Below are 15,275 nucleotides of genomic sequence, written 5' to 3'. Positions count from 1 at the left end.
TTAAAAAAAAAAAAAAAAAAAAAAAAAAAAAAAAAAAAAAAATATGTCTGGCATGAGCTCTGGCTAATGAGGCGATCCAATTAGAAATAATTTGTGACAATAAAACTCACTCTTCTAGCATCTTTATATAAACTCTTCCTCTCGTGTTTCCTTTCTCTGGTTATTATCATTATATAATTTTGGTTGAGGCTCAGCTGATGGGTTTTCTTTCAGTGACTTTTAGTGATTAAGGTGGACTAGAAATTAACTTTGTCCTTTTTATTTGTCTTCTAGATGATCCAAACCAGCAAAACCCTGATTGAGTCAGCTGATGTTGTCTACTCCAAGCTCACACAAGCACAAAGGGCAGGTATGCAGCATGAATGTATTCAATTCTATTCCAGAATACTTCCCAAAGGGAAATTAAATGAATTTGTGCATCCGCTTGACTTGAGCAAACTGCTAGAGTCGTTGTAATTTCTCCTCAAAGTAAAAGGAGGTGCTACGTTTCTCTGCTGCTGGGATGAGACTGACTTACCATTCGGGGGCATGAATCAGATTTTGTCACTCACAGATATGCTTTGTTTTGCTTTAAAACTCAATATCATGAGAAAGCAACTTTTCATTCTCCTGTTATAAGATAGAGAGGGTGTCACATGGCATGCAGTTCTGCAGATAAAGAAATGGCGTTGCTCCCTCCCCCCCGCGCCACAACATTTCTGTCAACATCAACATCGGTGGCTGCTGTCAATAGAAGTGGCCATCATCAGTGAGTCAACGTGGCGTAGTTATGGGCCGTGAGCAGGTGAAAACAATCAGTGAGCCGCACAGACAAAAAGGGCTGCAGGGGGGGAGAGAGAGAGAAAGGACAGAAGGCGTAAGCATCTTTTGAAAGGAGGAGAGAAATTAAAAGGCTTGACATTGCGGGCCGTTGGGGAGAGAGAGGACAGAATTAAACATGCATTAATCAGTACATCTTTATTTTAAAAAAATAACAAAAAGATGGCATCCCGCAGAGGACAGATTTAGACGGGACATTATCATTATTAGAGAAATGGCTTCAAATCAGGAAATTCTTCGTGGCTTGTCCTCTCCAGCCTCTTTTGAATTTGGCTCAACTCCTCCTCATTTGCCTCACTTCTGTCTTTAAATGGGAAGCACAAAGCTGGAATAGTGACATCTCAATTTTGCATGTTTTTCCTAACATTGTGCTGCTACAGTCTGCCACAGAACTGCAGATCATGGCCAGTTCAATACTTTGTTATAGCTGGTGTAAACCTGGTTAATTATATTTTATACCCTTCCACTCCTTGTTGTTTTGTGTCTTAACAACTGGGACTCAGTCACACACTTCAACCCCACATCCTGAATCAAATAAGAAATTTTAAGCCTCCTTTATGCCAAGCTTTACTCCCTGATGTTACACAATATGAGGCATATGCTTTCTCCCTTTAACAGAATAAGCTAACCTGATATTCATGCTGTGTAATTATCCTGGGATGTAGGCTGAACGCTGGCGCTTCAATCACAGAGCTGTCCCTTAGCTCCATGGTTCCCCAGCCAGGAGCTGGAAGAACGTTAAAAGGCGATGATTTCAGAGTTAAGCAGAGCTTAAACCGCACGCAGCCGCACTCACAGCTGTTTCTGTTGCTCCGCAGCAACGCTCAGCTTATTGCCTCCGTCAGCTAAAAGGAACCTGTATGCGTCTTGTAGGATAATGCAGCTGGTACTTCTGGTTCAACTTGAGAAGGGAGGGAATTTGGACATTCTTTTATTAAGAGCTGCTAGCTTTTCCTGTAAGTGAGAAGAATGATACACCGAGGCAAAGGGGGAGCAGCGACAGCTCTCAGGCGCCTCAGCTGCATGCCAAACATAACACTCACCCTGCCGCCCACTCTCTCTGCTGTGCCCCTGGTTCTGACACTCATGCCTCAAATCAAACTATGGCCTTTTGCAAATATTATGTCTACTTTACATCCCTTCTGTGTACTTCTATTAGTGTTTCCAGACATTTGTTGCCATTTTGATAACAATAGGTCAGCCAGGAAGAGTGCCTTTTTTTTTTTTTCTTGTAAAATGTACGTTAAGGAATGCCTCAAAAGAACGGGGTTTCCTGCTTATTTTCGAAAAACTTTGGAATTCGATTTACAGATTTTCCAGGTTTGGATAAATAGAAAGAAATTATTTATTCATGTTTTTTAAGGTTCAGTACTTGTATGCCTCTGTAGAAATAGTCAACGTAAATTCAAAGCAAACTTTTTACTATTGAATAAAGAAGAAATTTTAATTGAAGAATATGTGGGAGTCCCAAAAAGAAGCTAATGCTTAAATTTAGCTTTTCATGTCACTTGGAACCTGTACAATACAAACATCTTTTCCGAATTAATTAATTAATTAAATCAAGATAACATTTTTTTAAGCATTAAATTAAGTTTAGCGTAACAGAACATTGTGCCTGACCGCCGTATTTCATCACCTATTAAGCTAAATGTCCTTTGTTCTAATAAAATATTATTGTTTTCCACATTTATTTCTTTCATGTCACTTGCACCAATGTGCTAATGATGCTACAACAATAGAAAATATGCTACAGGATCTTTTTTCTGCTTTATGACTCAACATTTGAGGTTCTAATTATAATCTGAAACTCACGTTTGTTACTATTTTTTTAACACTGTAGTTCTCAGCTTGTTGCTTCTGCTCTCCATTCACATCTCATTTCAATGGACCTATAAAATAAATCTACAGTCTATGACAAGTTTCGTTCATTAAACTTAAGCTAATTGGATAATAGTAACAAACAAAAACAAAAAGAAACATTCAGGCTCTAGAAGAGCTAAAATAATGCTGCTTGTGTAACTGTACCTGCTTTAGCTGTTGTAAACAAACAGTTGAAGCAAAATGTAAGCCCCTTTAAGTTTTTCAATAACAGTCATTAGCTCCAATGAAATACACTCGTTCTACAATTTGACCCAATCTCTCAAATTGAGATTTTTCCTCATCTGATATGTCTGTTTTATTTTGCTTGTGTTTCAGTCAATTACAGCCATTCCTTAACCTCTTATAACCAGAGAATCCACAGACAATATTGTGTTTAACCCCTCCCACAGATATTTGTAGTGAATACGTCTCTTGAGATGCCGTATGTACCTCTTTCGAACCCATCTCTTAAAGTACGTGTACAGACTGTGACAGCATTAGGAGTAATTGGCTGAACACAGGAAGGCGAGCAGAGAGAGGGATATGAAGAGATGGTGGATTTGCATGGAATTAAGGGTTTTGTCCCTATGATCATTCAAGATGGCAAAGGTATAATTTTGGCTTAATGGCTGTGTGAGAAACGGAAAGCAGTGCTATTAGAGGACGGCTTGTCAGTCTTGGGGAAGAGAATGTGGCGACGGGGTGGAATTTGTTAGTTTAATTTAAACTCCGGTGCCTTTGCCCTTGTGCTTTGCTCATCGGCTAAATACTGTTGTGGCAAAGACATGAATCACAAACGATGGCCTTGATATGAAATAAGGAAATTTCACTCAACTGTCACCTGTTATTTTTTAAATAAGGGCATTGGGCAAGATCAGAAACAACAGCGTGGAACAGGTTTGGATTTGTTCAGCTATGTCCTGCAGCATCTTCCATTTTCTTCCTCCCCTCAGTTTATGCACAGTCATTGTTGCAGCTAATCAGTTTAATTTGGGCAGTGAAGCTTATGTGTTGATGAGAATGGAGAGGTGCTAGATGATTCCCCTGTGGGCCCTATTGGTGGCTCGCCATCACGCACGAGGATAATGGGCGACCAGGAAAACAGCTGGGATGCGCACTCTGGCACCTCCAGATGCTACCATCATATTTTTTGAGCACACAGACTCTGAGTTGGCTCAGATATCGGAAATCTAAATGCGGAAACCCCGATTCTCTCTTCTTTTCACTTTTGCTCTGTGTGGTGTTTATGTTTTTCAACCATTTAATCAGTTTCGATTGAAGAAATAAATTAGCACAAAGTAAATTTCACTCAGTGTTTGTGTGTAATTAGAAATCTATATTCAGTGCATATGTGAGGGGATTAGGCTGTTGTTTTAAAATCTTTATATTAACACTTGCAAAGTTGTGATACAAACTCAAAGTCCGAAAAGGAAGATAAATTGTTTTTTTATTATTTTCTGGGTGAGTTTGGAAAAATTCTGGATTTTCCTGATATTTTTTCTTCTTGGATTTGCCTTGAGTTACATTTAAATAACATCTTATACCCTTTATTCCACATCATACCTTGATTTTAACATTTTACTACCAATATTTTGGTTTTGAAATTAATTATTAGATGAACCACTATTTACCATTAGAATTTGATTCTAGACAACCATAAATTCAGGTCAAACTGTTCTTAAAGTTAGCTTTGATATTATGATAAAATATGCATGCAAACAGAGATTTTATGGATAATTTGAAAATGCAATAAATCAACTAAGGATCGCAAACTGTTTTTAAAAGAGTCAGCATTTCCAAAACTCACAGTTGTTTTGATGGCAGAATCTTAAACCTGGGTTGTGGATCTCTGCCACTCCTCCAGAGATACTGCGGGCATTTTGGCAGCTACTCTGATTAATGCTGCCCTTCCTGGGCCTGTCCTAGAGGAAAACACTGAAGTCTGTTATTGCTGCATAAAAAAAAAAAAAAAACGGGCATAAAACATACAAGGAATATGATTCTGTTGTTTTTGTAAGACACATTATGCAGTAGTGCTGTTATCTAATCTTTCTGAACTATAAGAAAAAAATATTAATATTTAAATGTTCCCCAAAATAGACTTTGTTTTCTTTCTTTAAACTTGAATAGTGTGATAATTTGGGAAACACGGCTGGACCAATCATCATAAAAGAAAAAAAAAAGGCATACCTGAAAATGAACAGACGAAAACGCTTGTAAAGGACGCACAGACCTCAAACTGGAATCAAATGTATCATCAATGCAGTCCATGTTTTATCAGCTCTCTGTTATGTTTATCTAGGTCCCCTTTCCATTCAAGCATGCTTTCTCTGCCTAACGACTGTGTATTTGCTCATTTTGTTTTTGACAGCTTTCTCGCTGTGAATATCCAAGATAGACATCTCATTCCCTTTGTCGTCTTTGGCTTTGCAGAGTCATTGTTTTCCTAGCTCATCCACAGCCAGAAAAAAAAAAATCCCTCTCTGTGTTTGCAGTGATGACACTCCACATGGACTCTAGAGTGTGTATGAATTGGGATAAATTAAGCAAACATTGATTTGACTGGTGCAAATCTCCCTTTCACCAGCTACCATTTCTTTTCAGTGAAACAGGATCCGCTTTAAAGATCCTGTTTTATTTGGTTATTTACCACCTTTTACTCTCTCTGACTTAAAATTGTGCTTTTTTTTTTTTTTTTTAGATCTGCTTGTGCATTTGGAACGCTTCTTGTTATAAATTTAGAAGATGTTTATCATTTTCAAGGACTGTAAGCCATATTCTGTAATTGTGTAGCTGCTCTACAGAGATGTTGTCTCCCGTGTCCTTCCATCTGAGCACCGCTTCTCCAGCTCGTGCCCATTAGGGAAGCAAACTAAAAAGTTCTTGTCTTTCTGCTGCACACGATGGGGGTCACACTTTGCACAACAGCATGAATTTCCCAGTGTTAAAGTGACAGTAAGGAACATGAATTGTGTTAATGTTACACGGAGATGGCTCTTAATCATTGCCAGATTAAATACTCTGCGAAGCTATATCGGAACAAACCGCCAGCAGCTAATTTCGTATCATTTACAGCTCCCTGCTTGCTGGTTTCTGCCCCATGCTGCATTCGCCTTCTCCGTTTTCTCAGCTCTGCACAAGCAGCGGCCCATTAGCTGTAGCAGATTATAAAATCAGATCAGTCCTTATCCCTGTTAATGTAAATTTCAGGCTCCTAAGCTAGAATACTGTAGTAACACCACTGCTGGTGTAGTTAGAAAATTAAAAAAGAGCAGTCCGACATTGTGGATTGAAAATGAAGAAGCAGCCTCTGAAAACATAGTAGTTTTACATTTTTATGTGCTCTGCCTCTGGAAGATGATCCACTTATGTTGCTACGTAGGAAAAGAATTTCAATTTGCTTGAGGTATTCTCCAAAATGCGTAAACTATTTGTTTACAGAAGAGTTGCAATACCTTCTCACTTATAAATATGAGGTGCTGAAAAGAAATGGTTCAAGACGCACAGCTATTCTCTAGTTTATAGTGGAAGCCTGGATTGTTTCTTCAGAAAATCAAAGCTTCTGTTGCTTAAGGCCATCTTTTCAGGGACAGACTGACAAGCAAGCCGAGTCTTGCAGATTTAGTGGGAGTTTGTTGCTAAACCCTTTGGAGATTAGGAATAGTTTGCCTCAGTTGCAATAAAACCTGACCTACTCTGAAGCCTAATTAGAGGTTCGCCTTCATTGTACCGCTTCAGTTTTAGCCGTGTAAGCAATACCAGGCATCCATCCATCCATCTGGTCATCCATTTTCTGTACTCACTTAACTCTTGTAGGGTCGTGGGATGATCTGGTCCTAAATCTCCTGAATCAATAACCAAGCGATGATGAAGAACATCTTTGAACTATGAGAGAAAACCCACAAATTCCTCACAGAACACCACAGAAAAAATACACAACAGCCCGTCTGTTTAAATATGCACACCCTTACTTTATTGCAATACCTTTTGATACAATTCCAGCATTCGGTCTTCCTAGGTTCACAGTTAATTATAGCGAAATTAAGTTGCATTGATTAACTGTAATTAAAGTTCATGCCTACTGATTGAAGTTCAGCCATCCTTTTAGGACTTTATCCAAATTGCTAATTGGCATTCATAGTTTGCAGATGTTACAGTTTCAAGACGCTACAATGTGTCAAAATAATCAGATTTATGAAAAAAAAAATATTCCACAGCAGATAGTGTGGCACGCTGAAACATTAAGCAACAGTAACATTTCTAAAATCAAATATTTCCCAAAAATGAATACAAAAAGGCCAAATGGGAACTTGTCAGGGAGGCTCCTGAGGGGTTGGGAGTAGCTCTAAAGAAAATGCAAGAATTTCTCCATTATGTCTGGACTAAGAGTAGGGTTCAAAGGTCAAAGCATTTTCTTCCAAAGAAAACATTCAGGCCCAGCTAAAACTTCCCAAAAACTTGTGGGAGAATAGTTTATGGTCTGGCGAAACTAAGCCGGAACTTTTGACCAACATTTTAAAACATAAGTTTGGTACCAAAACAGTGCAACGCTAAAATAACACTGCACTTTTAGTGAAATACAGCGTCGGAGGGATCACGCTCTGGGGTTAGTTTTCTTCGTGTGAACTAGACTTTTATCGAGGAGAATGAAATCATGCACAGTACCAAATATCAATCAGGTTTTGACCCAGACCTTAATGTACCTTTCACAAAATGCTGGCACTTTAAAGAAGGTGTCCACATGTTTTATGACTTCTGTAATATTGAATATAAATTTTTCTCCCCATTTTATTTGATCTGTTATTACTGTATAACAAATGGTAATTGTGTTTCCCCATGTCTCCTAGCAAATCTCTTGGCAAAGGTGCCTCACCTTTGAAACCTGCTTTACCTAAGACCTTTAAGATCTTAACAGGACAATACTAATGTGGTTATTCCAGTAGTAAAACAAACTGATGTCTGTACTACATGTACTTTAATCCATTCTTTAAAAAAATATTAATTGAATAAACAAATAAAAACTCTAAGCACCACGGTAGAGTATAGGTCCTTTGGAGATATTTGTGACTTTTCTGATATTGTTTTTAGGTGAAACTTGTCTGTCCCATTTCAGGTCTGGACTTCCATGAAGACCTGCATCGCATCGGAGCAAAGGAAGGTCTGAAAGGCCGAAAACTTCAGAAAGCCATGGAGAGTTACGCTTGGAACATCACTGTGCTTAAGGTGAGCAGACCTCCCCAATCACGTGGCTTCAAAGTCAATGCGCTGTATGACAGTGCAATACATTTAGAGCACAAGCGACTTATATGAAAGATGGGAAGTTAAAGGATTATCTTATAAACTGCAACCAGCTGGACAAGCAATCCCAGACACTGTTGCAGAGATTTACCCGCACAATGTCTTAAGAAAGCTTCTTGGGCTAACTGCGTCTCTCTCTTCCCTAATCCCTAAATCTCTTAAGTAATTAGTGTTCATTCCAAGCGTTGTTTTATTTATTTCCTCTTGTATCTATTTTGACAAGACTTGATTGGATCGTTCACACTTGCTTGGAAGACACATAGCTCCATGCAGCTTGGCCATATGTGCATGTGTAAAAAACGGCGCATTCTTGTCACTGCCTGCCCTGTGACTCGAGAGATAAGGCCGGCCAATTCGCTCATCTTATTCCCTCTTTGGATGCCGAAGTTAGAGAGCTAAACTCGAACAGTATAGTTGGGATCTTATCTCATTGTGTCACCTTGACACCAGTTAATTGTAAACGATAGTGATGATTGTGTGGTTTATACTGTTTTTCATTTTATTGACTTTTATATGTTATCGTAATTTTCTTTAGTCAAAATGAAATACCTTGAATCACATTTTTGTGCAGTAGCATAATTTTCATTCCAAATATGTGAAAATATAACTTCAATTAGTTATTTTGAGTTTTCTGACATAAAAAACGGCACCTAATCTAAAAAGTAAATAAAGGAATTTCTTGCACAGAATCTTTAGAATGGTTTTATCATTTTAGCTATTCACAGAGCTGTGACACTAAAACCCCTGACAGTGGGTTTCAGTGTGCACTAAGCGCTGGATGATCCGAGAAATTACCACACACACCCACCACAAATGTTTTAGTGGTTGGCACCCAGACAAAAAAAAAAAAAAAAAATCAGTGACCAAATCTAAATTGCTACTTAGTAAACCCCATGTGGCGGTTAGCTCTGCTACAGTTCTAATATTAGTAGCAAATAGGTGGAACGCCTTTAGCCGCGTTGCTTGTATTTCCTCTTCTCTTCTGTAGCTGGAGCTAACGATGTTACTGTTCTTATCTCCAAGTGTGTGAAGGAAGTACTGCACACATCACTCATTTTCTAAGCAAATATATTTTTAGAGGTGCAGTTTACGTGAAAGCTCCACCATATGTCAGTAAAAACCTATCCAGGCTAAACATATATACATATATATATCAAACCCTGATGTCCAAATGGCTCAGTCTCAACTGAGCCATTTGGACAACAACAGTCTCAAAATAGTGAAGTTTGGAAGTGGTAACATCATAATGTGGGGCTTTTTTCGAATATGGCGCTGTCAACTTTTGTTTAGTTGAAGCAGAGTTGCTATGCTGTAGTTTTCCCACACATAGGAAATGCTTTATTTAAAGTTATTACGCACGAGTAACTAAACAATGTCCTCAGCAATGCCAGTATTAAAACTATAAAACATACTCACCACAGTAATCATCAATATTTGATATCTGACAATATTCAAGAATAAAATCTTGAACTGTTATTTTTCTAATTTCTTGTACCAGATAGCTGTGCTACAGTCTTAAGTACCGTAGGAACCAAGTGGAAATTTGCTTTGATTTGTGTTATTTATATTTCTACCCACCTCTATAATGCCAACATTTTTCAAGCATCTGTCTTATTTTTTTTTTTTTAAGTAATGTGTTTTCCGGGGTTAGTTGCTATAGCAGCCAACTACTTCCCGCTCTAATGGTTTCTCTCTAAAGGTTTTTTTTTTTTGTTTGTGTGTGTGTGCATGTGTGTGTGTGTTTCACCTCCTTATGTTATTACTGCTACTATGGCAGAATAGTGTGTCAGTTTGACCTGCTTTTTGACTTTTCTTGCAGTTTACAGTCATAAAAAAAAAAAAAAAACATTCATTGAAGTAGGGAAGGCTTCAGGAGGCGATGCTCATGGTTTCAGGTTTTCATGATTTTGCACATTGTGGTTTGTGAAGATAAATCTGATGCATCACGGAACGCACAAAGAAAAACAGGATGCTGAGAGGCAACAAGTTCTACTCATCTCATACAAAATGTAGAGTCTTACAGGTTTAGTCATTCTCCAAATTTGTAAAGATTTAAAATAACAGTATCAGAAGGTCTTGTTGTTGAATCCCTCCAACATCTCTCACCCTGTTCCATCTACATCTATCTAACTATCCCATCCATCTCCACTCATTTGTACTTGCCCTTTAAGTTGCCCACTTCCCTGTTTCTCAGCTTCCTCATCCTCGTTTCATCGATGAGCCATGCTCTCAACTGAAAGGCATCTTGGCATCCGCATAGCTCCGCCTCCTCTTCCTCCCTTCCTTCATCTATAATCTCTCTCTCATACTGAACATTTGGTGAGAGCCTAGCGCCTGTTTGTCAAGGCTGGCAGTCATGCCTAGTTATTTCACCCCTCAACCTTTTTCAGATTCTCAGCAGGCTGGAAAGTGCTAGCTGGTAGAAGCATGGGACGGAGAAATAGGCAGTTGAGTGGGAAAAAAAAGAGGTGTCCTGTCTTTCTTTCTCAGCTTCCCAAACTCCCACTTCGACTGTACTTTGACAGTGACAGAAAGATCAGAGCTGTCATGGTGGATGATGTTTTTTGCACATTTCTGTCACTCATTGTACCTCTGTCAAAAGAAAAGCAGAAGCAGAGAGACAGAAAGGGCGGCTTTGAAATGAATGTTAAGTTCTTCTTAAATAGAATAAAAGGCTCCTTTAAAAAAAGAACTCACGGAAATATGTGCTGTAATTAAAATGTGTCCAATGAATACACATCTAATGAACTCCACAAAACTAGTTCAGATTGCAGCCATTGTAGTTTCGACCCCTTTTTGTTAAATCAGATATTTTCATCACGTTCAGCGAACCAATGTCTGCCTTACAATTTATAAATAATATACAGCAAGTTCAGGTTATTTCAAATGAATTGTGCATCAGACAAGAATATTGGACTGGTATTCAATAAGGGCATTGTGTGGGAATCGGTGACTACCCCTGTTTTATTTTAGCCCTCCCTGTGAACAGCTTTGGGTCAACTGTTGGGGTGAACGCATCACCTAGAAGTGCAATTCTGATTTGGTTGTTGCAGCGCACGACCAGCTTTTCGCTGTCTTGTTTCATAGCTGGTGAGTCATGAGTTACATAATTTTTTTTTTTTTTCTTTTTTAAACATATGAGTTATTCATTCTCCTGGTTTTTGTGCTGGAATGTCTTGGGTAAAAGGCCACTTGGAGAGCATCAGCATCACCTGGGAGCTGAATGTTGACCGTTAGGCGGAGGGCAGCACCTTTACTCCCTCTGCAATATGTCAGACTTCCATGTGCACTGCATTCTTTTAACATTTGCCCTTCACTGTGGCGTACGATAGGTTAACACGTGTCACTTCGGTGAGATGTCAGTCCAAAAGCATGTCAGAGTGGGCAATATAATATTTGCAGAATGCCAAATTTGACGCTCATTTTCGGGTGAGCAAACTGAAGAAAACAACCTACCTAGAAAAATAGTGATGATTCAATAATGACCCTTTTCTTATTTTTTCTTTTTCTCACATGTGAATATTTCTGTTATACATGTACCTCTTCTGTATAGAAATAACGCCGCCGTATTTTCATGTAGCAAAGACAGCTAGCTTAGGGAAGCGGGCTGGAAATGGCCTTGGCCCCGATTTTCTTGACAGTGCTGTGAACACAGAAAGGCTGTTCTGGCCATTTCCTCCATATATGGCATGCATTCATCTCTGGGGTGCTCGAATAAAGAGCAGAAACATAGTGGTAACATTATCACCATATGACAGCACAGTTCACCAGCAGAGGAGCTGTACAAACTGCTGGCAAACATCCAACCGCGTTTCAGTAAGTTTGTACTGCCCCCTTCCGGCTGTTTTGGTTTAACGCAGGCAAAAAAGAGAAATCTTCAGAGAATAAAAAAAGTGTTGGAAAAGGAAAAACAATAAAATGAATGCAAACTGACTGCAGTTAATATGCACGAAGTATTTCAAAGGAGTTGTTTTATTGAATGCCAAATGTTCCACAACATATATTTTCTTGATATATTTTCTTATTAAATAGGAAATAAAATTAATAAATAAATGATTAAATGCATTTAATAATTATTTAAGTGTTCCAAGTAATTAAATGCAGACATAAATTTAGAATGTGAAACTAAATAATTAAAATTCCAGTAGTTAATTATTTCTTGCATGGTGTGCATCAAAGGATTATTTAAAATGTCACAGTATTTGATTGGTTGAACTGTGTAGCAAGTCAATTTCAGACAAATTATATTAACAAGAACTCATCATTCATTGATGTCCGTGTTAGACTGATACACAAAATAGATGCAGGAAGTTTGAGAAGATACACATACAATAAATATGGGAGTAATATAGTTGCCTTTTTCAGAATACATGTTTATTGACAACATTTTTATTCATTATATACTTGATGACTACAATTAATGTTTTACTGATTGATTTAGAAACATAATTTTATAATCAAATACTTAATAATTGAATTGTGGTGTTTTGGGGACTTCCAGTGCTTTATGCCTCATCAAAACTGGACATTATCGCAATATTTACGTCTCTTTTTTTATCTCTTTTTTTCTTAACCTCAGGGCCAGGCAGACCTGCTGAAGCATGCAAAAAGTGAGGCACTGGACACTTTGCGCCAGATCCACTGTGCAGCTCAGTCCTGCGGCCTCAGTAAAAACGGAGCGGCTTCCCCGCAGCTTCCTCACCATCCTCTTCAGCAGCCACCACAAGTACAGCAACAGCCTCCGACCAAGCTCCACCCACAGTCTCTGCTGCTCCACCCACCCCGCGTTCCTCTGCAGCCCCAGACGTCACCCCAGTCGTACCTCCACACCCATCAACAGCAATACTCCCAGCTGCATTCCCAGTCGTTTCCTTTCCCTCCCATCCAAACTGTTTTAAAACCGCCGGCCTACCCACATCCTCCACCCTTACCCACAAATCAACTCCAGTCACAAAGCCAGCAGCAGAGGGCAGCAGGACCTCTCGATGTCATCCCGGAGAGAGAGAAAGAGATGGTCAGCGACGGTCCTGCAGGACCCTGCTGACTAGCAGCCTGCGCCCACAGCGAGTCCCAGCCAAAGAGAGACAAAGAGATAGAGAAGCAGAAGGATGTTGAAGGAAAACAGGAGGCTAATAAGGAAGGCGAGGTAAAGGATGTCGCAGAGAGACCTAAAGAGGTGATGACGGTGAAGAGGAGTCACCGTGTTCGAAGCGAAACACAAGTCTGAAAATACGGATGAAGACAGATGTAACAGTCCAGTCATACATTTCTGAACAGGATGCTTGTTCTCTCAATTTTGAGCATTATCCATTCCAGCAAGAAATTAAAAATGTCTTTGTCTTCTATCTTGCAAGAAGTAAATAAAATAAAATATAAAAAAATAAAAAGGAGGGAGAAGCAAGGGATGATGAGAGGAATATTTCAGGCTCGTGTTTCTAGTTAGGAAAGTACATTAAAGGCAAATTGATGACAAAGATATCCCTTTCTCTCTCTGGGCATTGCTAGTTACATGCAAATCCACAATGTACACTGGCTCTGTGGGTGCAGGCTTTACCTCACATCAGTGTTTTACGTCACAAATATGCCTTTTCTTTCTTTTTTTTCCATTTCAGAGGCACTTTACCACGTCTTTGAGCTTTTATTTGGTCACATTCACACTTCTCTCCCAATGTTTTAGTTGTAATGCTCAGCTCAAACCCTCGCTCCTTTCCCGTAATGAGGGTGCAGATTTCATTTTCAATGCACAAATTAGAGCAGCTCTGCTAGGCTGGGCACTGTAGGAGTCACAAATGACCTTTTTAGCACAAACCAGGGAGCATTAGAGTTAGTATCGAGAAAAAAATTCTGCATTTGTTCAGTGTTCATTTATTTATGCTTTTTTTTTTTTTTAAGCTGCTGTCAACCTCCATCTTGGGTTTGTGTGTGTTCAGGTTTGAGTTCATTCTTGGGATACTCACCATAGGATTTTTCTTGTCTCCTACCCAGGGGCTCTGCGTATGATGTTATGTAAGTTGATGTTTTGGTCCCCAGGGTGGAGCTAACCCACATCCTTCAGTGGTGGAGCTCAGCATTCAGTCACAACTGGAATATTTGACCCTCCCTTTTAGAAGTGAAAGGTCAAAATCACCATGGTACTGCTGTCTGTGGAATAACACAGTGACTATATAGATGTAAACTCTGTGTAAAATGTATGAAGGGAACATATATTGCTATAATTCTCAGACATTATTGATTGATATTCTTCTTGTTGTAAGTTTTATTGAGATTCAGAGTCTTTTTTTTTAACATTACTTCCACATGTACAGTGCTTTGACACCTGTTGTTCTGTGGATCAGATCAAGAGAACCAGTGCGTTTGGGACTGAAATGACGGGTCACGGGTTAGTGCCACAACACAAGGGGTAAATGACGACATGACAGTGAGAGTGTGCAAAACTGTAAGAGCTCCTTTGAGTTGCCCATTAAAGCTGGCTTCATTGGTTATCCTGTCTCCTCTTGTTCATTTCTACCTAGTGAGACGTAGATACACTATAAAAAAAAAAAAGTTTAGTTAATATAACAAAATATGTTAAACATTTTCGACATGCTTTCATACTGAAGTATTTATATTATGGTAAATATTTCTATTTTGCCCACATAAACTGGGTTTAAGAAATTGTTCTTAATTTGCCCATATTTTTTTTTTTTCTAAATATGCATAGACACTGTTGTTTGAACCGCCCTCTACAACACTTCTCTAAAGATGGCTGAAGAAGTACTTTGGTTTGTTTGTTGGTTTGGGGTCTTTTTAAATTGTAATTTGTCTATTCAGATTTTTTCTTTAAAAAAGTACAAAGAACCACACTAATACAGGTAAACCTCAAACAAACAAATATAGCAACAAAAAGCACAAAGCTGGGCATATTCAGCTTTGTGAGAAATATATGAGCACAGATGCATCACTCTTACCAATATCTCAATATAAATTGAGGAGAACAAGGCAGATGACTATTTGTGAGGTTAAATATCAAGAGGGATTTCCATCTTGTTGTGCTCATAGGTCCAGAAGTGACGTCCGGATATTCCGAAAAGATTTTGTCCGTCTCTCCATGTCTAATACCCGAGGCAATTCTGAGAGCCATTCCTTGAATTGTAGGAACAGCTTCCGATTTCCACTACCTTAAGGTCAATCTCTAAGCAATTATTAATATGAGATTCATTTGAATCAACAAAGAGACAATGATTATCAAAATCTGGGATCGGGTTTAAACTCTCAGCTGCAAATAAAGAGACAGTTGTTCAATTTATTTTTGCGGATCA

At 38.8% G+C, this 15,275-nt stretch overlaps 1 protein-coding gene across 1 annotated transcript in view; it reads left to right on the top strand.

Moving 5' to 3' along the window:
* The window catches only part of LOC106939466 (inactive phospholipase C-like protein 2), a 22,359-nt gene extending 7,900 nt beyond the window's left edge, over positions 1-14,459 (top strand). Inside the window, exons 2-4 of the mRNA XM_015021860.1 lie at positions 274-349; positions 7,793-7,902; positions 12,557-14,459. Of these exons, the coding sequence (XP_014877346.1) occupies positions 274-349; positions 7,793-7,902; positions 12,557-13,021 (651 nt within the window). The 3' untranslated portion in view covers positions 13,022-14,459. The remainder of the gene's footprint in view (positions 1-273; positions 350-7,792; positions 7,903-12,556) is intronic.
* The last annotated feature ends 816 nt before the right edge of the window (positions 14,460-15,275 follow it).

This window comes from Poecilia latipinna, unplaced genomic scaffold (assembly GCF_001443285.1).
Source record: "Poecilia latipinna isolate Pla-1442-1.1 unplaced genomic scaffold, P_latipinna-1.0 Scaffold2882, whole genome shotgun sequence".
In the NCBI taxonomy this organism is placed as follows: domain Eukaryota; kingdom Metazoa; phylum Chordata; class Actinopteri; order Cyprinodontiformes; family Poeciliidae; genus Poecilia; species Poecilia latipinna.
This window is presented reverse-complemented; position numbering and strand designations above follow the sequence as displayed.